We start from the raw sequence: 21,511 nt of genomic DNA on the forward strand, positions 1-21,511 counted from the left end.
TAACATGAGACACATCATTTAAACACCTGGAATTGATTTTTTTCTGCTTGAAATCACTTGAACCTTTTAACCACGGAATTATGTTTCGAACGTCCCTCGTGGGTGGCGTAATTAGAGTCAAGAAATGATTAGTACATTGTACGAAAGTACGAGAAATGCTTTTGTTATAAATTTTATGAACAAAAGGAACACAGAGAACGCATACGTTATTTTCTATATGAAATTAACGATTCATTGTTGAAGAGGTTATTCTTATTTATTGCGATATTAGTCTATGATGTATGAAGAAATATGAGAATATACAGGGTGTCCCAAAAATGTTGAAACGGGTGGTTCGGGAAGTGATTTGAAACAACTTTATCTTTAGCGAAAATATTGCCCGTGTAGTTGTCCGAGTTTTTAGTAACATAAAAATACTTTCGTTTCTGCGGGTGTGTTTTGCTCGACTTTCGTTCGACTCTGGACGCTCATATTATTAAATATCAACACACTGGTCCAATCATGACCAGAGCACCCTTCGTTGGACCTTCCTCTTTCGAATGAGCCCTCATTCAGCCCAAAATATGCTAATATAAGCGCGAAAAGCGAAAAATCCCGAACCCCTTTTTCGCTGCATTACTCTGTGCGTGTGTGTGTGTGCGCGCGCGCGCGCGTGTGTGTGACTCGATTTATGGGTTCCTATATCGCTAAACATGTTTATTTAAGGGATTTCAAAATTTCTTCACTGATGAAATATAACTTTAATCATTCCCCACACAAAGTGGAAAGCATTTCAACGATTCAGGAACTGTTACGAGCACGCCGAATAAATGATTGCTGCTGTATAGCCAGAAAGACGATGCGGTTTTATTATTAACTATAATTATAGGTATGGATCCGTATTAAAGTTCCCCCAAATAACTGTGATTCCATCTCGATTTCGTCGCACCCGCAACCAGAAGCCTGGTATAAAATCCACTGGCTTCGTAACATTAAGCTATTTTCTTTGGTGAAGTCTCCCGGGATCGTGGCAACTTGCTAATGATTCGAAAGGTTTGTAAAGCTATTCGTATTCGCCATTATTTGCATAAATTGATCCATTTTATATTTGGTCGTTTCGAGTGTGTCGAGTTGTCGAAAATTGTACAGTTCGGGACGAGGGGTCCATGTATTCGTATTTAGAACAGTCAACGAATACACGGTACCGTTTTCAATCGACTTCGAAAAGAAGGAGGTTACTCGATTCGACATGTATATATATATTTTTTTTTAATTATTTTTTTTTTTTTATGTATGTTACTCGATCACGCCGAGATGGCTTGACCAATCGGAATGAAACCTGTTGCATCTTGTAGAGCAAGTCTCCGGTGTGGTCCCATTATAACAAAATTTTAGGATTTCTCATTTTTCACCCGTTCTTTTTGTTATATACAGGCACTCGTATTAGCGACGATGTTGGCAGGTATTTTGAGCGAACCTCAAGGTCCTGGCTACCTTCCGCCAACACCATCACGTCCACCCATTGGAGGAGGAGGTGGAAATAGTGGCCATCCAGACGAGTGGGCTGGTGTAAGTAATCTTTCATTTTTTTAACCGACTTCGAAATGGAGGAGGTTACTTAATACGACATTTTCTTTTTTGTAAACGTATGTTACTCGATTACGTCGAGATGGCTTGACCAATCGGGATGAAACCTGTTGCATCTTGTAGAGCATGGCTTCGGGGTGGTCCCATTATCAAGACATTTTGGGATTCTCATTTTTTACCCGTTTCTTTTTTGCAAAATACCGAAAAATTTTGTACAGCTTCATACTCCGAGACCGATGGATCAATCGGATCGAAACCTCTTGCATCTGATAGAGTATCGCTGCCATTTGGTTCCATAAAAAAAAAAAAAACATTTGACCTTGGAAACCTAAAACCTTTGGAAAACGTTCGATAACGTACCGAACACGTAGAATTGCACTAAATTTCATTGTTTAACACAGTTCCAATCGATTCCACAGGCTGGAACGCTCGATATTCTCATTTATAGGAAACCGACGCCAACGGTATTGCAGCGACCTGAAACCTTCGGAAAACGTTTGATAACGTACCGAACGCGTAGAATTGCACTAAATTACATTGTTTTGCACTTTATTAATTGCACTCAACGAAGCCTCGGACAATATTTCGAATCACCTCCCGAACCACCCCTTTCAAGGTGTTTACAAATTTTTGGGACACCCTGTATTTTCATATGTCTACGGTTACGCTCCGATCACTGTATGAAGAGTAGGTTCGAGTGGTCCATGTGCTATATGGTCGATGATCCAATCGTAACAACTTACCATTGTACTACATATGAGAATTCTCTTAACTGTAGTACTTTATTCAGAGACTTTAATGAAACAGCCTTATTTACCCAGTAACCTCTTTTTCGTAGGATCCGGCGAATTACGAATTCTCGTACGAAGTGCAAGACGCAGGAGCCGGGTTAGACTTTGGTCACCACGAATCAAGAAAAGACAACGAGGCGAGTGGAACGTACCACGTGTTGTTGCCGGACGGTCGAACACAAATCGTCGATTACGTTGCCGACGGTGGCGGGTATCGTCCAATGGTACGATACGAGGGCACAGCAACGTATCCAGCTCCGGGACCTCCATCATCGGGCGGTGGATCAACCAGTAACGAGGGATACAGATATTAATCGATTATTCGAAAACAGTCCCCCCAAATAAAGATAAAAACGAAGATTTGTTAGGCAGTGGAGTTATTTCAGAAATAAGAAGAGGAATAATTTCTCGCCCGGATAAACAAACATGACGTACGATTAGAATTCATAAAACACCGTTATACTCGTAATATCAACAAATTATTCGATTAAATAAAATTGTTAACGTGTTCTCCCGCTTCTTAATTGCTTCCTCGACGCTTCACGATGTCTTGTGCTTCTGAATGAACTGCAACACTTCCTCGACATCCTCTCGTGATCCCAAAAATATGGGGGATCTTTGATGAATAGTCTCGGGTACCACGTTTAAAATATCAGTTTCCCCGTTTGATGCTAAACCGCCGGCTTCCTTAAGTATGTAAGCCATTGGGATACATTCGTATAAAAGTCGAAGCTGCAAATAAACGTTTGCGTTTCGTTGTGTTAATAGAAGAAAATAAAGGAAAATTAAATGTGTAAAGAAACGAAGGTAGGAATGATCGTTGAATCAGATACCTTGCCAGTTGGGTGAGTCTTGGTTGCCGGATAGAGAAATATTCCTCCATATTTGATTGTCCTGTGCACGTCAGCGACCATGGAGCCCACATATCTCGCACTGTACGGTTTTCCACTGGTGGGATATTTTTTAGAACGGATATACTCTTTTATGGATGTATCCCAGATACTCTCGTACCCTTCGTTAATACTGAAATAATGACTTCCTATTATAAATTACGAATTTTTTCTGGATTTTCTTCCTTCTTTCTATGTTCTTTTTCCACGATGGTTCAATCTATATGAAAGTATTGAAATTTTATATTATACACTCTTGACCAATAATAATTTCCATACACCAGCACACCTGTAACTTTTCCAAGGAAAGACGAACGTAATTAATGCCTGTAGAACGTAAACGAGTCGAACTGCTATTGCAAGTTTGCAGTCATTTCATCAGGCAATTGAGTGATGCGACCATTTAACGGTTATAATATAATGGAATTTAATGATGCAATGATTTACCGTTGTAAAGATGAATTTGAATAATTAAACAATTTAGCGAGTATACGATAAACATAGTGAGTACTATTGAACAATTGTGTATTCCTGATTTGTATAAATTTAGAGAAATAATTAGTAATTGATCGTAATAATTACATTAATAATGTGAGTCAAGTATAATATTGAATTTGTAGATATTAGGTCATATTTTGTCATTAGAGAATTTAAAAAAAAAATATTTAATCGTATTTAGTGTTCGTTTGTTGTAGTCGGTTAAATTTAGTTTTAAAAGATTCTTCTTTTCCTTTTGTTGGCGAAACTCTCCGTTCGAATCGCGCGCCATACACGACAATAATTCGCAGCAGCGCATCTTGAACGCGCTTTGTTAACGGCAGAGATGGGCAAAACCCTAGGCTTCGATTAAATCGGAAGTTTCCCGATGTGTTTGTCTCGTTTCTTTCTCTGGAAAATGTTCGAAAGAGGAAACGAGACAAACATATCAGCAAACTTCAGATTTATTCGAAGCCTAGGGTTTTAACAGAATTCCGAATTGACTTGAGCGACAGTCGCGGAAAAAGTAGGAAACTCCGGGACAAGGACAGAGAGGGCGATACAACAATTGCAGGAGAGACGAGGACAGCGCGATTACGGTAGCATGATTTTTGTCCAGGATATTGAAGCAAAGAAGCAATCTTTTCTAATAATTCTGATTTTAATATATTCGTTACACCTTGGCGGATGCGACTGCAAGGCCTGATTTTGCAATTTCGGCCTTGAAACTTTATAAACAATAAAAGTACGTTTTTCTTTTTCTTATAGAAGAAATTTGTTTACATATACTTTTTCCAACATCAGGCCTTGGAGTCGCGTCCATCAAAGTGTAACGAATATATTAAAAGTAAAATTATTAGAAAATATTGCTTCTTTGCTTCAATATCATTGAAAAAAATCATGCTAGTCTAATCGCCCTGTCCTCGTCTCTCCTGCAATTGTTGTATCGCCCTCTCTGTCCTTGTTCCGGAGTTTCCTACTTTTTCCGCGACTGTCGCTCAAGTCAATTCGGAATTCTGTTCTGACTCCTGCGCACCCATGAAAGACGCCATTATTAGTTTACTCTTGGCACGATCGTCACGTGTTTCCTCTGTTCTGCGCTTTTCTGTATTTTCACGCCGTTCACACGAAGTTTGATTCAATTTCAGTCCACGCGATTGCTTTATTCTACTCGATTAATCATAGTTAACGTATTATGTATTAATCATAGTATTAGTGTTGTTACTCGATGTAAATACTCTGTAGAATCCGTGTGTTCGTTCTTCATAACTTTGTAAATAACTGTGCCCTGTTTTCTCGTTATCATTACACAATCAACTCTATAGTTTTAACTCAAGGTGTGTATGCCATTATTCAGAACTCTCAGACCACAAAAACTCTGAAACACTTTTGTTTAAAAGCCCCATGCTACGCTTCTGTCACTTGAATTAAAAACTATATGATCTAATACGTGTACCTGTTGATATCATTAACCTATAAATAACATTAATTCATTAAGACCTACAGAAAAGAACATAGAAACGAATGAAGAAAAATCGGGAAAAAACATTTCTTGCCCGGGGCGCCAATATTGCTAAAACCGACCCTGACTGTAGCTTAAGTAAAAATATTCACTCGTCATTTTTTTAGGTTAAACTTTCATTTTGGTTAAAACTGATGAAATCTTGTAATGTTTGCCTTGAAAAGTGCGAAAATGCAAGTTAAAAGTTTAGGTACAAACTTTGAGAGGTTTGTACGACGCCATATTGCCTCTACCCATCCTCTTATTGGTTCACACGGATGACCGTTCAATTCGCACCTCTGTTCAATCCTTCGTTTCTTTCATATTTCTTCCGAGTGTTTGAAATAACGAAAAAATAAGTTCAGGAGTCTAGGAATTAAGGATTAAGAATTAAGGATGCTATTTAAATTTTGTAAAAGGTCTTTTAAGCGAATACACACACACATCTTTATGTACTCGTATCTTTTAAACTATTGGTTTCCTAAACTTTTAACTTGCATTTTCGGACTTTTCAGGACAAAAACTATAAGATTTGATGAGTTTCAACCAAAAAGAAATGGGCCTCTGAGCCAAAGTTCAGCCTTTTTTCACGTTAAATTATTAACTTTCTAACTTCTCAAACTGATCTTCATTACAATGAATGTATGTATACATAAACTAAGTCTCAACCCGATGGTCATTACAATTAAGCATCCTTTCATTCAATACCTATATATTTCACCCCTTGAAGGAATTTTCATGTTTCTTTCCGTCAAGATAAATTCACCGATTGCTGGATCGTAGATGAAGCCGTTAACTCCATGACCGATCGAGAGTACTATCATAGTCGCGGAACCATAAAGCGCATATCCGGCAGCAACCAAATTCTTTCCAGGTTGAAGGGCGTCTGCCGCCATAGGTCCCTTCGATTCATCAGGCTTCTTGTAAATACCAAAAATCGAGCCAACCGATACTAAACAATCTATATTGGAGGATCCGTCCAAAGGGTCAAAGCAAATTATGTACTTCCCCCGCTTTTCAACTTCCACTTCGATAGCTTCCGCATTCTCTTCACTCACGAGGAGGTAACTCTTAAACGTGGATGTTAACATATTTATGAACAACTCGTTGCTTAGAACATCCAGCTTCTTTACTTCCTCTCCTTGAATATTCTTAGATCCGGCTATTCCATACCTGTGCCGAATATTAAGAAACAATTAGCCACTTACCAAATGTACTTTAGAAATAAATTATAGACTTTGTACGGTAACATTAAATAATCTCATTCTGTCGAAGTAAAATCTGTAACCATAATTCAAATTGCGCGCGATTATTAATGCGCCATCTTTTTCAAACGTCCTCTATCAACTGGATAAATGAAGCTATATTCTCATTTGTTTTCAAATTTTTGAATGTGTCCGTGATATAAAAGCAAGGTATTTATTTAATACATTTAAAAAAAAAAAGGGTTAAACATCTTTTTATAGAAACTGAAATTACTTTTATTTGATGCTCTTATCTCTTTATTGTAACCCCGTGAAAGCTTATTTTTTTTTTCATCTCTTGGCTATTTCAATAATGAACATTTATTAAAGCAAAGTTGATAGAAAACCTTAAACAATTATAAAACCGATAATTTTCAAAATTTATTTAAGTCGTTCGAGATACGTTCAAATATTACTAAAGACTACAACATATTCAAATTTCATTAAAATCTGAGGTGTTACTTCAAGAAGTATCAAATTTCACATGAAAAAAACGATATTGTTTTGCCTGTAAAATAATTGCTATGCACAATATCGGAGAAATACGCAAATGATTCTACGCCAATGAACTATAAGCGCAATCAAACACGTATTGAACACTACTCTATTTAAAAAGCACGTGCGAATTAACTTGTGCAGAGGATTAAAAAGGATAATAGTAACATTTGCCTTTTATAAAGTATTTCAGAGACAGAAAGTGCTTCTCAAGGGAATTAGCTCCAGGCCCCGATATATCTAGATCCGCTACTGCTTACCATCAGCTCCCCGTGTGTATAGTTTCTTCATTGAATATCCGTATGTATGTGTCCGCGTATGGGATAAAGTACACGATTAAGTACTTACATGCTAGCAATGCCGGCTTTTCTAACTGCCGAACTAACCGCCTTTACAGCGGTTTGTATGTTGTTTAAAAGTTGACTTAAATCTCCCGTGGCGGTTGGTATTTTCCGTTGCTCCGCGAGCACGAATCTCGTCAGGGTCATGCAGTCGGAATCAAAAGGAGATTCTTTGGAAGTCATGTTTAAGAAAAGTTATGTTCCTCTGGCCAACGGGGATTTAACAATGAGACTAAGCAAATACGTTCAGGCGTTGTCTTATATAAGGTCGACTGGCTTGGCGATACTCTATGTACACTTAGTTAGCTTATCGCCGAAGTGAAAGCGATAGAAGAGGGAAAACATCTCGTGCAATACGAACTAATTTATTTTAAGACTCGCTGCCGTTTACAAGTGCACCGGCTTATTCAACATCATTTTAAGAAATAAACGGTCAACTAAACGACGATACAAGCATTCGTAAATTTCTTTTCTTTTTTTTTTTTTTTTTAAGTAAGAGGAAATAGGTTATTTATTTTGTTTAAAACTAACACTGTGTTAAAGTAACTAGCGGTGCTATTTCTTTTTTACCGTTTTAGTCGAAGTAGTATATTTAATTGTCAACTTTTTCCGTTGAGTTTCTAATTTTAACAAATTTCTTCATGTTGATTAATGGTTCTTTTTCTTCGTTGGTACATTCTTATTTATAGTTGAATTAATTATTATAGTATATTATAATATATAAATATTATAGAAATAATTAGAAATAACTATTTATAGTAGAAATAATTTATGTAGAAATTTTACTTTTCGAAATTTGTTCGCTGTTATTTGAACAAAGTTTTTTTTTTTTATAATAAATTAATATTTATTGAAAAATATGTAAAAATTAATATATCTACATGGAATCTGCCATTTAAAATTTGTTTAGTTCAACTCCGATTTTGTATTTAACTTAACGAACTTTAGAACATGAACCTGCGCCGTAACGCTCACGGCTACAACAGCTTCTGTTGAGAACTTGAATGTTTTCGTATATCTAGTAACCTGTAAATGTTTAAAGCCATTTTTTTATAAAAACGGCTGGCCAGATACCCCTAATGTTTTGCACTTTTTTTATGCCCATCAGCCCCCATCATTTGAACCCGGTCTCGTTCAAAAAGCGCTCGTCCGGATCGCGACTTTCCCTTGTAAATAATAATGTAAATTAATACAATAAGCAACAAAAATGACGACTTCCTCCATTCTATCTATAATATACAAGAGATATCGAGGGTGTCCCAAAAATGTTGTAACACCTTGAAAGGAGTGGTTCGGGAGGTGATTTGAAACAACTTTTTCCTTAGCGAAAATATTGCCCGAGGCTTCGTTAAGGAGATATTAACGGAAAACACTGACCAATCAGAGCGCGCGTATACCGTTGGAGCAGCCGCGGTAGCGAAGGCTACGCGCTAAGCAGCCGCTCCACCGGCATATTCGCGCTGCGATTGGTTAACAGTGTTTTCTGTTAATATCTCCTCAACGAAGCTTCGGACATTTTTGCTAAGGAAAAAGTTGTTTCAAATCACCTCCCGAACCACTCCTTTCAAGGTGTTACAACATTTTTCGGACACCCTGTATGCATTGAATAGAGCTTATTATACATAACATACAAATTTTAATTAACGAAACAATAATTGGATTTTGCTAGTATTTAAGCGTTTGCATACAATAATTCATTGTTCTCAGCAGTTCTCTGTAAACTATGTTGATTGTGATGTGTCATATATATTAATCATCACAATAATCACGAGAAAGTATAGATTACTCAGGCAATTGTCTTACATAACCATCATGTTATGTACAAGTACATCGCAAAATCAACAACGATGTCATTTCTTAATTCTGTTTTTCGACAATTTCGATTGCCAAAAGAAATGATCATGTTTATATATAGATGAATCGTGAAAAACAAAGTTAAGAGTTTTTAAGTTCGTAAACACAGCAGAGACGAATTAAGAAAGATTGAGTAAGATTCCGATTGACTTGGCCCACCTCGATCTACATGTCTGCAGAATGATTCTCTCATTAATTTCCCACACAGGTACTAGTAAAACTAGGGTAAAAGAACCCTGTTTTCAAATGTATTTAATTATTTCGGGATAATACGAATGAATAAAAATTCTAGACTTTGTTATATATTCAATACTTTATTACTTAATGGGATTTAAAGAGATCACATACTGAATGTACATATAGAAATAGAAGAAGACAATAGTGATAATTGTATTCCTTTAGAAGATATTTCCATTTTACATGTGTCTTTACCAAATAATTCTGTCAATATCATAAATGCAACACCAACAAAAACTTCAACAGGAAGTTATTAACACATTTATTCGATTGTTCATTGACTTTCTACAAACAATTTAGGCACTTTATGTATTTATTATTTTAAATAATAAGTATTAAAAATAATGAAATGGTTAGCGTATGAGTTATTATGCCAAATTTATCATAGTACATGCAGGCATAATAGTTTAATTAACATATAAGTATAAACTTGCGATTCATGAACACGAAATTGGTATCGCCATCTAGCGGTCAAAAAGCCGAACTAATTTAAAAAATATATGTATATATAACCTATTAATATCTCATTTTCCCTATGATTGACTTGATAAAAACTTAAATAATGAGCGTAGAAAATAATAAAACAGTTAGCGCATTTGTGATTACATCAAATAAGTAATTTTTAAAAATAAATAAATTAATATTCGTTTTAGTCCTTAGTGGCGCTATCGGTGGGAAAACGCCCAAGTTTCTCCCGAAATAGTTCCCTCTTCTCACCGCTAGATGGCGCTACCAAGGTCTAATTATCGACATTACAGTATATTTAAATAAATTGTTTTATTAAATGAAATAATAACAATTTAACTATACTACTAGCATAACAGAGCTTTAAAACGTATTAAAATTAAAGTAGGATTAGGTTTTTCTAAGTTTTAATATTTTCTTTACGCAGTGGCGCTATCTAGCGGTGAGAAGATGGAACTATTTCGGGAGAAACTTGGGCGTTTTCCCACCGATAGCGCCACTAAGGACTAAAACGAATATTAATTTATTTATTTTTAAAAATTACTTATTTGATGTAATCACAAATGCGCTAACTGTTTTATTATTTTCTACGCTCATTATTTAAGTTTTTATCAAGTCAATCATAGGGAAAATGAGATATTAATGGGTTATATATACATATATTTTTTAAATTAGTTCGGCTTTTTGACCGCTAGATGGCGATACCAATTTCGTGTTCATGAATCGCAAGTTTATACTTATATGTTAATTAAACTATTATGCCTGCATGTACTATGATAAATTTGGCATAATCAGAAATGCGCTAACCATTTTATTATTTTCTATGCATATTATTTAATTGTATTTAAAATAATAAATACATAAAGTGCCTAAATTATTTGTAGGAAGCCAATGAACAATCGAATAAATGTGGGCAGTCTGGGACAACTACTCTAAAAACACTTTCAAGAGAGATACATTTAGTAAATGTTTATAAAGAAATTATGCTATACATGTAGAAAATGTAGGAAATATAAACATGTATTTACTTAGAAAAACTTCGGTTATATTTTGAATGTATCACCAGTATATTTAAATTCTTTTACAAAGATTCTTATAAAATTGCAAATCTTATCATGAAGCTAGTCAATTTTTACAACGGCCGCTATCTTAGGTCGTCAAATTATTTGGCAATGCACGATAGTCTCAATTGATTACGATAAATTCACATTTAATTTTTGATTGTTCTGTATTTTGCCTTTACACATATATCATATATACCGCAACAAACGTTTAAAACTTCACGTTTATTCTTAAGACCCGTTCGTTCGTTCCTTCTTTCACAATCGATAGCCGAAGATAGTATCTTCTCGATTTTTTGTGTGCACCATTCCAAGACACTTATTTTTCGTATTTATCATTTATTGCTCTGGTAATACTAAACACACTCAAAAGTATGAATTAATATTCTAAATAATTTTACATAATGTTTGTAACCAAATGTTTGAGGTGTATCAAAAAGACTGTTGTTTCCTCTGATTTCAATAGGTAAATGCCGAATATAGACACAAATTAATTCATTAATTTTGACCTGACAATATATAGTCAACAATGTCGTACATGCTTACAAAATTTAATTTTGAATCTACTTTTATTCCCTCGAAGAGAATAAACGTGCTTCTTCAGTAATCTTTTCTATTTTGATGTCCTGGAAGTGTTGAGCAAAACTTAATCAAAGCAACAGTTACAATTGAAACAGATAAACGTTAACCGTTCGCGACGATTGCCCGATAAGTTACATTCACTTTTATTATAAATATAAAATTTATGAATTTACAAATTTCAAAACCTTTTCCATACACTTGTTATAAACAGAAATTTCATTATAAGTAAATGATTTTTCTACGAACAAATACTAAATTTAATGTACTACAAATAGAAATAGTGTAAATTAATTTCTAAATGTTGTATAAATGTAGAAAATTTACACATATTTATTGGAGATTCATTATTTATCAACTTTATAAGTTTATAACAAATCTATGAAAAGGTCGTTAGGCAGAATATTAGTTTGATTAACGATTACAATTACAAATGTATAATCGGTAATGGCAATTACAGATTATAATTTGTAATCGCTAATCACGACTAAACCCAATTACAATTATAAATGACAACTGTAACAGCAACTACCTGCAATTAAAATTACAGTACAGTACAGATTAGTGTTGATGTTTCTGTTGCTTATTACAACTAATATTGGAAATGGGTTTGAAATATGGCGACCGAACGCTGAGTTTCCTAGCGTAAAACTAGGTGAACGATAAAATATTGTTGTCCCTGGGTAAGATTATTGTACATCTTAAACGATCGTTCTAAAATTAAAAAGTTCCTTACATTCGTTACGATAATAAAAACAATTCCTATTGTCATCCATTATATGCGTTCACTTATTTTGCTTAATATTTTAGAATCTCGAATACAATCGACAAATTTACTGTAAAATTAACTGAGGGCTAAGCATTAGAATGTTATAACAATAACATTATTGGCAAATTACTCTAATGTTACAATTTTGTTTGGTCTATCCAAAGATTGTTGGTGACACTGAAGAGGTCGACTGGTCATCCGGAAAACTAGTAAATCGAGACTTTTGTTTACAATTTTAATCGACGTAGGTTGCAGTTTCCTAACTAAAACAGATAAAATATTAAAATAAATTTAGAGAAAGCAGAAAATAAAGTGGCGCCAAGTATTTATTATAATGTATTTATTAATGAAGAAAGCATAAGTATATAAAAGAATTGACTTGGAATTAGTTGAATTAAACTTACGAGATTATGAATGTGCGATGTAGTTAGAACGTCGGTGAATTCAAATTTGGACTGCCTGGAGTCGAAGTAGGAGTCGATGGAGTACCTGGCGGTGACGATTCCAGAGGACAGACCAAATTACCATAATCCGCTTCATTTTTGCTCTTCTTACGCTTTAATGTAAACTGAGATTTCTTTGGTACCTGCAACAATGTATTAATAAGATATATTTAAATTGGAATATTTAAATTTAATGAGAATTTGTTTAGACACAAAACAATATTTCTTGAATTACTAAAACTTATACTATTAACTATTCACGGTAAGTTCAAAGAATATGTAGAGATGTAGTATGAACGTAGTATAATTATTTATGAAAAAGAAACTACAATAAATATACGCCAAAGCATAATGCAGGGGAATCTCCGAATGACAATTACTTTAATATAAAGCAAAAATTACTAAAATTACCTTCAAGCGAGCGGTAAGCGTAAGTGGAATGAATCCAAGAGTGCTTTCAATTTCCCTTTTTCTCTGTACAACTTCTCTACCGAGAATTTGATTGAAATGTGTTGTTAAATGTCTACGAAGAAGAGTTTTTCCAGGGGAAATACTAAGCAACGTAGCCAATAATTCTGAAGTAAATCTGCCTTCGTACATCATTAAACCTCCATGTAATCCGGATCCTCTCATATTGGGTGCGTATTCTGCCAAATCAACTACTCTGAGCCATTCCATTACTCGATGGTTTGTCCAGAGACGAACATTACTACCATCAGCTCCGTTACCGTTTGCAGATCTTCTTTCAAGGTTATCAAACTCAAAATTTAATTCACGAAGAACCTAAAAACTTAGATATGTTTAATAAAAATAGAAATGATCAACCAAGTATGTCATTTTTTCAACGGTACATTTATATATTATTTATTAATGAGAAAACAACAATCCTACGATTTCCTACAGTAACATGAAATGGAAAAAAGAAGAAAATACATATTTTACCTAACTTTCATTTTATAACACTATTTGAGTTACAAATGTATATTGTTTAATTTTGTTTCGTAAGTAACTAGAGTACAATACGTAGATTAAATTTAATTATTTTTAGTATTATTTATATTGCTAAAAAATTATATCTCAAATACCTGAATTCCTCGTCTAAGACTTGCAGCATGTAATTGTGCAGTAACTCCAAGATTTAAAAGATCTTCGGTAGTAAGTCTATGTAACATTCTACCATCGACTTTACCGATTTGAAAAGCTTCTTTATGTTGTGGTAAACCAATATCATCGAGCCATCGTAGAACGGCTGCATTATCCATCTATGAGTTTAAGAATTTTTAGACTTTATATATTTTATAATAGTTTACGGCTTTAAATTTAATTGCAGTACGAAAATTAATTAACAATAATAAAGTTATGAAAATTACCTTATCCGATCCAAAAAACTCACTGCCGCCATATTTTTCTGACTCTATTGCGTACAACAATTTCTTTCTGTGAAGAATATTTTTTATTTCCAGCTCTCTTTCTAGCTGCTGTTGTGAGCATTCAAGTAATTTTGCTCCAGTTGCACCCCATCGTCTTAATTCACCCGCATAACATTCTAATCCTAGATTCGCGAGCCAATCTTCAATTTCTTCCATCGAGAGCTCCGCCAAAGGTTTCTGAGTTTCTAATCGAGAATTTGGGTCTCCTATAATAATCGTTTTTTCTTCTTCAGCTAAAGTAGAAAGACAAAGAGGTAATTAATTTTCATTTGACAGCATTTAATTCTTATCGGATTCGAATGTGTATCAAATACTATTAAGGACAATCTAAGAAAATATTCTGAGGTTACTGAAAACTCAAACGTTAAACAAAACCTGGAAGTATGTTGGAAGAAGATAATGTTCAGTAACAAGACACTTTGATAGTAGAATTATTTACTTGTCATTATTGTCTTAAATTCAGACCAAGATTTAATCCAGATTATTAATAAACACTTAGGAGTTAATTATAAAACAAACACAACTAGTGTATATAAATATTGTTAATATTAAATAAAGTTCATGAATGTTTCTAAGTGAAAAATAATTGTTAGGTTTGAGTTTTTACTGGACTAACACTTTGATGTCTATCATAGTAAGTGTCAAGCTTCCATTCTATCTTTCAGGACTTGAAATGCATTGAACGCTGTAGGTGTAAAAAAATAATGATTTTAATTTCGTTCTTGCCGGTTGTTCATGCTAAGTACAATTTGTACACTTCAATGCTAAAGTGTCAGAGTTTTGTATCAGGTTACATTGGAGCATTTTAATCAAAAGAAACGACTTACACTCGAAAGCCTCAGTTAGTATCAAACATAATACCCCTAACAGTTCACTTGGCGAAACATAGTAATGTCGGTGCTGCAGCGAAATGATTAGTTAATTGGTAATAAATAATTAAGTTTGATACTATTAGCCACGACTGCCTGTCATGCAAACAAAAATAAGTAGCAGTTGTTTCTTTCTGAAAAAGCATGTGAAGATGCATGCTTAGACGAGAAATCAATCGCAACCTAGAGTAGGCGCAGACAGGCATCTCGCGGAGACTCCCCTAATGGCCAGTGGTACCGTCGTGTGTGTCCCTGAAGCTAAACTTGAAACCTTACCGAATGCTACGCCTTTCTTTGAAGAATTCGGCGGCCTAGGAAGACTGCTATATTGGCTGGTATGCCTTTCAAATCGCTCTTCCTGTAATAATTGTACAAAATTGTGCAAAAGATAAATTGAAATATATAATTCAATTTAATTAAGATAAATTAACTTACATTTGACATAAGGTTTGCACTACGAAGTGCAAGATTTTCGTGTTCTAAATTTGTTAGTCTAAGCTTCATTTCTGATAAAGAGCTTAAAAGCTCTAACTTTTGTGTTTCCAAAGCACTTCTTGAAAGTACTTCCTTTAAAGATAGAAATTGTTCATATCAAATTAAAATAAAAATAAGATTGGAATAGGAATATTAAGACTAAAAAAATTGATGAAAACGAATACAGACACGGTAAGGAAATTGATGAAAATTTGATATTAATGGAAACAAAGAAATAAAATTACTTTTTGCAGTGCCTCTTCCATTCTTCTAAGAGAATCTTTCTTTTCTCTGAGCAAACTTTCCAATTCTTGAATTTTAGTAGACTGTGCATCCACTTGCTCAGATAAAACTGACACTTCCATACGTAATGCCCCGCGTTCATTTTCTGATTTTCGTAAACGTTCCTACAATATGAAAATGAATATCACAAAAATCATATAATATTTTAGAAATTTAGAATATAAATTACATAATCACATTGAAATGTCGTGATCGTAATGCTACAATAATAAAAATTATTATTTATAATTTTTAAGAACACACATATATATATACTCCTTAATAATATTTTATAAAATAACAATTTCTTAAAAGTACAAAGCTAGAAAGTTCTCTAAGAAACTCTTGCAATTTTATATTACATAGAATTACACTGAAAGAGAGAATAATATTGAAATGCATTTTTAATCAATCTAGTTTATGTAGTAGTACTAAACTGTTTCACAGTTTTTCCAAAGTGTGATATAACATTCAAATTTTATGATAAATGTTTTTGATAGTATACTTTTATCCATATAATTTCATGTATTATTTTCATTACTTTCCATACTTTTCAATATGTTTTATTGCAAACAATGGTGTACCTCGCTAGGTGTTTGATACTCATTCCAATTTTGAGTATCATGAAAGTGCTGTAGGGAGCAACAATAAGGAGATTCTCTTCTTCTTAAAAAGAGATCTGTGTGCGACCTAGCTTTTTGTTCATAATTTATCCTATTCCTGAACTGTCGTTCTTTTCCTGACTCATAAGATTGATTGCCTCGTTTTCCTCTGTATTCTTTAGCATTTCCTTGATAACTGTGTTCTTCAGAACAAACTCTGTTCAATCACGTTACAAAATTAGGTGAATTTAAATACGAAAATAACAAAACAGGAAAGAAACATAAAAGAGACCTCATATTATGAACAGCAGAACAGCAGTGTAGGTGATTCCCAATGTGAGTCAAATTTATAGTTGCACAAAGATTAGGCTCACTTCCTCGGAAAGCAGGCAATTTACCATAACCCAAAGGGCAACTCTAAGAAAGTAATATGATTCCCCTAAATGCATCCTTATAATTTGTTAATGGTATTAATAAATTTAACAGCTATTAACATCATTAAAATTAAAGTAAAACTTAACAATTTCTATTATAGCAATTACATTGAAACAAATTTTAGTTTATACAACACCATATTACAATCAATGAATATAACCTGGCATCACTAGTTTTTTAAAACCTTCTCATTTTTTTAAATTTACATTTTCATTTTTAAAGACTCTCTTGTGTGTATCTGGCAAAAACAGCTACCAGATTAATATGTTTTTGATCAATAAAATCAGTATTTACAAATTCATCCTCTTCTTGTTCAGAATTCGATGTTCCTGAAGAATAATAGTCTTCTGAATGTACCATCCCATTCCATGTATCATCCCATTGTTTTATTCTTGGCATAGCTTCCAATGAGTCTGAAGCTAAATGAATTTTGTCAACTAATCTTTGGAAATATACTTATTAGATATACTATCTAATTTTCATTAAAATATTAATAAACAAATAAAATATTTATTTATATCAGCAATTGTTTAACACGCAAGTCATCCATTCTTGTTACATGTGGCTAATAAAAAATTGTATAAACAAATTTATTAATGAAACTATTTACTATAGATGAAATTCTATTTCTCTAAAAAAATTCCTTTTGAAGTAACTGAACAAAAATTATAAATAAATTTGTAAAATGATTATTCAAATGAAAATTATGCAATTCTGGTTCGATGACTTCTCTCAATACAGACAAATATTAATAGAACCTCATGCATGTTCTTTCTCATCTAATTCCATGTTCAACCTTATATCTTCAAAATTGTTAATGAGATTTCTTTATTCACGTACTTCCTCCAAATTTATTTACTTCCCTTGGAATCATTTCAATACAAGTCTATCTTTTACGAATTAATCTCAAGGAATTTTACCGATGCACTCGTAACGTGGTTCTGCATGAAACTAAAATTACCGTCTTCAAGTTTCTCAAGATGAGAATAGTCACATGGTACAATATACAAGGTGGTCAGTTTAAATGTGAACACCTGAACATTTGACACAAGAGAAATTTAGCAATTAATACATTTTTTTAAATCTGAAATTTTGTAAAATTAAAGTGCATGTAAACCTAATCATATTATTACCTTTCATAGTACTAAAAAGGCTTCTAAGTATGGAAACAACCCTTTAAAGAAACTCATTTTTTAAACGTTTTTTAATATCTCTGAAACCATATGGGATACTTAAAAAATTGAACATGAAATATTGTAGTTTCTGATGTAACTCTGCATTGTGACAAAAGATTTTTAAACAAATTATCATCATCCTCTCAACTTTGAAAAATTGTATTGCTCAATATTCAGATAGAACTACTTTTTCAAACGCTTTACAATCGTATGTACGAATTGACTGTTATATTTCAAAGGATAAACTTAATTTTTAAGTAATCCTTATTTATACATCATATCCTATATCTAAAAATAAGTGGAAATCTCTCTCCCGTTCTGACAGTCGACTTCCCACTAGAATTCATATATTGCTACGATTTTTCTCTTTTTTATATTTCAGTTTATATTATTATTAATCTATGTTATTTAACACAATCATCATACAATACGTTCTTGTTTGATTGTACGACCTACGATCACGTGGCACCTTCTTTGGGTCCACTTCCACTAGGAATTAATTAATAACCGAACATCATACAATTCCCGTAATATTGCTTCAGTAAACTTGATTCAGTTGAGTTTGTTTGAGTTCTCGATGAGACACATTATACATCAGAGGTTTAAGACCATTAGAATGCATTCCTAAAGATCGGTGACCTATTTCAGTTATATGTATACTACTTTTAACTTAATATGGAACCAGGATGAGAAACATGATTTTCTTATGATTTTTTTAACTAAATAATAGAGGTTTATTTTTATCATTACCTGTTCTAAATTAAAATATATAATGGATATATGAAATAGTACAAACTAATATAATGAAAATAATACATGAAAAATAATATGTTTTCAATTTAAAAAAGAAATTTATTTGACTTCGTCAGTAACTCCTATATTTCAAATTGTTTTATACCAGATCATGTAAAGCTAGGAAAGAAGTTGTCATACTAAGTTAAGCTGTGTCTTTGCAAAGTACATTGTAATAGAAGAAATAAGACATTACAGTATTTAACCCTTAACTACAGTAGTATGTACAAGTTATGACACGTAAACACATACGAGCTGTTCCAAGGACCATTCAGAAAAAAAATATTGTAAAATGAACAGAATAGTTTAATATAAGAATATAATAGTTTGATATACGAGATATACACTGTCGACTGCTACATAATGCAAATTGTGCATTTTTCCAAGTACATAGACAACTTGTACATCTTACAAAGAACTCTGTCCGATCACTCTCGGTTTTAAATAATGTTCATCTGTGTTCAATGAATTTATACATATAATTTGTTGATATAAAATTATTAAAGGACGAATATAATCAAAAGTATACTTTTTAATACTTTCGAAAGATAATTCGAGATAGGAAAATAGTAGACATAATTTTCTGAACTTTGAGAAGATAGGAAATAATTTTTGTCACAGGCTTAGTTTTGTCTGTAAAATTGTACAAATTAATCATGCTGAACAGTGTCCAGACTGCATGATTGTAGTTAAGGGTTAATTGTCGATTCACATTATTACAATGTTTTGTAATATTAATGCATGGTAGTAATAAAAAGCACAAACATATCGATTAACTTACTGGTTGCATCCACTGCAATAAAATTTCAGTAGTAGCTGCATCAGGAGTAGAAGGAGGACATGGTGCACTTTTAATTGCAGACACGAGATTTCTTGCAGCTTCTTTAACGGTATCTTTCCATTCTGTATTTCCGTCATTATTGCTGTCTGTACAAGCACCTAAAAATATATATTTATTATTTACTATGTATATTTTTAGTAAACCTTAACATTGTGTATTATAAAATTCAAATGTTTTTTTAAATTGAATAGAATTTCCAAAAAATAACAAGTTTGTAATTAAAAAATGTTAAGATCAAGACATTAAGACTGTTTCGATAATACATTCTTGTTATATATGTTGCTGGGCCAGTACTTCATTTATACGCAACTTGATAAGTTAATTATTTGGTGATAAAATGTTTCACGCATAAGTATCTTTGCCATACATATACAATTTACAGTTTTTTTCCCTAAAGGATTTTATCAATATTTCTAAAATTCATGTAACTATAAAAATGTTGGTGTACAAGTGGTAAACATTCTATATTGATAATTCAATATTCAATATTCATAAAATTTTTTTTAAAATACCTCAAATAAATCTAAAAGAATATATAGATAAATAAATTGAATAAACTATATTATTTTCTTTACTAAATTACAAATTAGAAGACATTTTTTTTTCATTTTTAGTTATTCTATGATTCTTTAATTCCATCTAATTTCTATTTATCAAACCACTTTTCCTGTGTTTGTCTTCTTTTTAATCAATTTTGCTTTTTTTTATTTCTGCAAAGTAATACTCAATATGATGTTTTGAAAAGTATTCCAATGCAATTGGCTCTATTAATTTTTCTTAGTTTACATAAGTCACATAAAAAACGAGCATGTAGACTAGAATATTGCCATAATATTTGTGACTATATATTTTAATTATAATTAGTACAAAGTAAAAATCATACCTTACCAGAAATAATGTCGTCCATTTGTAACAAAGCAGCTTCTAGCATTTTACTGGCCTCGCTTGTTGTTTTTCTAAGAAAGGTTGATTCGCCTGCATGTATTATAATTTCATTGTTTTCATCACTTTTACCCATTGCTTGTGTCTAAACAAAAGAAACATTATCCACCAACAATTACTTGAAATATAAAAAATATGTAGATTGATTGTGCTTGAGTTGTATAAATCATAAATATTATCAAATATACACTATAATTATACAAATTTTTTAAAATTACATCGATAAGAAAATGTATACAGATTATGTATGTATAACCTAACAAGTCGTTACTACATAAAATTATTTTTATATATTAGAATATAGTAATGTCATGAAGATAATTTGGATAAATAATCTAAATTCATAGTTTTATTTTTAAATTTATAATAGCGAAAAGAATAAAAGTAAAAACAGAACAGAGACAGACGAAGCGAAATGTCAAACATATCAACACGTCAACATGGCGAATTTAATCCAATCATCTATATATTTCATACAATAAAATGAAAAATACTAATCATTTTCTTTTGTTAATTACATGTTCATACTTTATGTGTTAAAAATATAAACGTACATAATTTTGTTCAATAAACAATAAAAGGTAAATTCACATTTATGTAAATAATCTTATGAAACGACTCACTTTGTTGCACCATGATTGAAACTGAATTTTATTAATAAATGCTGTTGGTCTCCTTTGAATTTTAAGTTAAGCAACAGCAACAGGTGTTAAGAACAACGCCCAATAATCTTGGTCTACCGCCATGATAATATTCCATTTTTTTATGTGCAGGCATGCGCATGCAGCGATGGACATTCGTGGGATTTTCCTGATCATGCGCACTGGAGCGAACGTTGAAGTCCTCACTGCTGTATACACTTACTTAGTATTTAGGGTACCATTGGATCCCAGTAAGGAACAAAATGTAAGGAAGTTATAGGGAAAGAGAAAAGTTTTTATGAAGGAAAATAGCAT

The 21,511-nt window shown here is 32.6% G+C and overlaps 3 protein-coding genes across 11 annotated transcripts in view; 1 reads left to right on the forward strand and 2 right to left on the reverse strand.

Annotated features, from left to right (window-relative positions):
- The window catches only part of LOC128888367 (pro-resilin-like), a 35,170-nt gene extending 32,495 nt beyond the window's left edge, over nt 1-2,675 (forward strand). The window contains exons 1-4 of one of the 4 annotated variants that reach the window (XM_054145152.1): nt 43-245; nt 869-1,032; nt 1,414-1,548; nt 2,405-2,675. In XM_054145152.1, coding sequence (XP_054001127.1) covers nt 1,021-1,032; nt 1,414-1,548; nt 2,405-2,671 — 414 coding nt within the window. In that variant the 5' untranslated portion in view covers nt 43-245; nt 869-1,020 and the 3' untranslated portion in view covers nt 2,672-2,675. Of the gene's footprint in view, nt 1-42; nt 1,033-1,413; nt 1,549-2,404 lie in introns of those variants that run through there. The other 3 variants (XM_054145153.1, XM_054145151.1, XM_054145154.1) reach the window with 3 other exon arrangements.
- Nucleotides 2,676-2,789: 114 nt separating this feature from the next.
- Nucleotides 2,790-7,945, reverse strand: LOC128888361 (fructose-1,6-bisphosphatase 1). The gene is made up of 4 exons (XM_054145140.1): nt 7,313-7,945; nt 5,934-6,398; nt 3,191-3,380; nt 2,790-3,089 (listed from the first exon to the last, which is right to left on the reverse strand). Exons 1-4 carry the CDS (start codon nt 7,486-7,488, stop codon nt 2,898-2,900), a joined length of 1,023 nt encoding a protein of 340 aa, XP_054001115.1. The 5' UTR covers nt 7,489-7,945; the 3' UTR covers nt 2,790-2,897.
- Nucleotides 7,946-10,904: 2,959 nt separating this feature from the next.
- On the reverse strand, nt 10,905-21,322 carry LOC128888355 (liprin-beta-1). Of its 6 annotated transcripts, XM_054145127.1 has the most exons (13): nt 21,179-21,322; nt 20,502-20,640; nt 19,554-19,711; nt 16,663-16,787; nt 16,353-16,587; nt 15,732-15,893; nt 15,448-15,579; nt 15,196-15,370; nt 14,084-14,376; nt 13,799-13,975; nt 13,125-13,496; nt 12,675-12,856; nt 10,905-12,533 (listed from the first exon to the last, which is right to left on the reverse strand). In XM_054145127.1, the coding sequence occupies exons 2-12, from the start codon at nt 20,629-20,631 to the stop codon at nt 12,698-12,700; spliced, it is 2,118 nt and encodes a 705-aa protein (XP_054001102.1). In that variant the 5' UTR covers nt 20,632-20,640; nt 21,179-21,322; the 3' UTR covers nt 10,905-12,533; nt 12,675-12,697. The 6 variants fall into 6 exon arrangements, with proteins under 6 accessions (XP_054001102.1, XP_054001098.1, XP_054001097.1 ...); XM_054145123.1 differs by lacking the exons at nt 20,502-20,640; nt 21,179-21,322 and adding an exon at nt 17,100-17,224 and having other exon boundaries at nt 19,554-19,696; XM_054145122.1 differs by lacking the exons at nt 19,554-19,711; nt 20,502-20,640; nt 21,179-21,322 and adding exons at nt 17,100-17,224; nt 17,646-17,789 and having other exon boundaries at nt 10,905-12,476.
- Between the last annotated feature and the right edge of the window lie 189 nt (nt 21,323-21,511).

Source organism: Hylaeus anthracinus, unplaced genomic scaffold, assembly GCF_026225885.1.
Source record: "Hylaeus anthracinus isolate JK02 unplaced genomic scaffold, UHH_iyHylAnth1.0_haploid 11994, whole genome shotgun sequence".
NCBI classification, from domain to species: domain Eukaryota; kingdom Metazoa; phylum Arthropoda; class Insecta; order Hymenoptera; family Colletidae; genus Hylaeus; species Hylaeus anthracinus.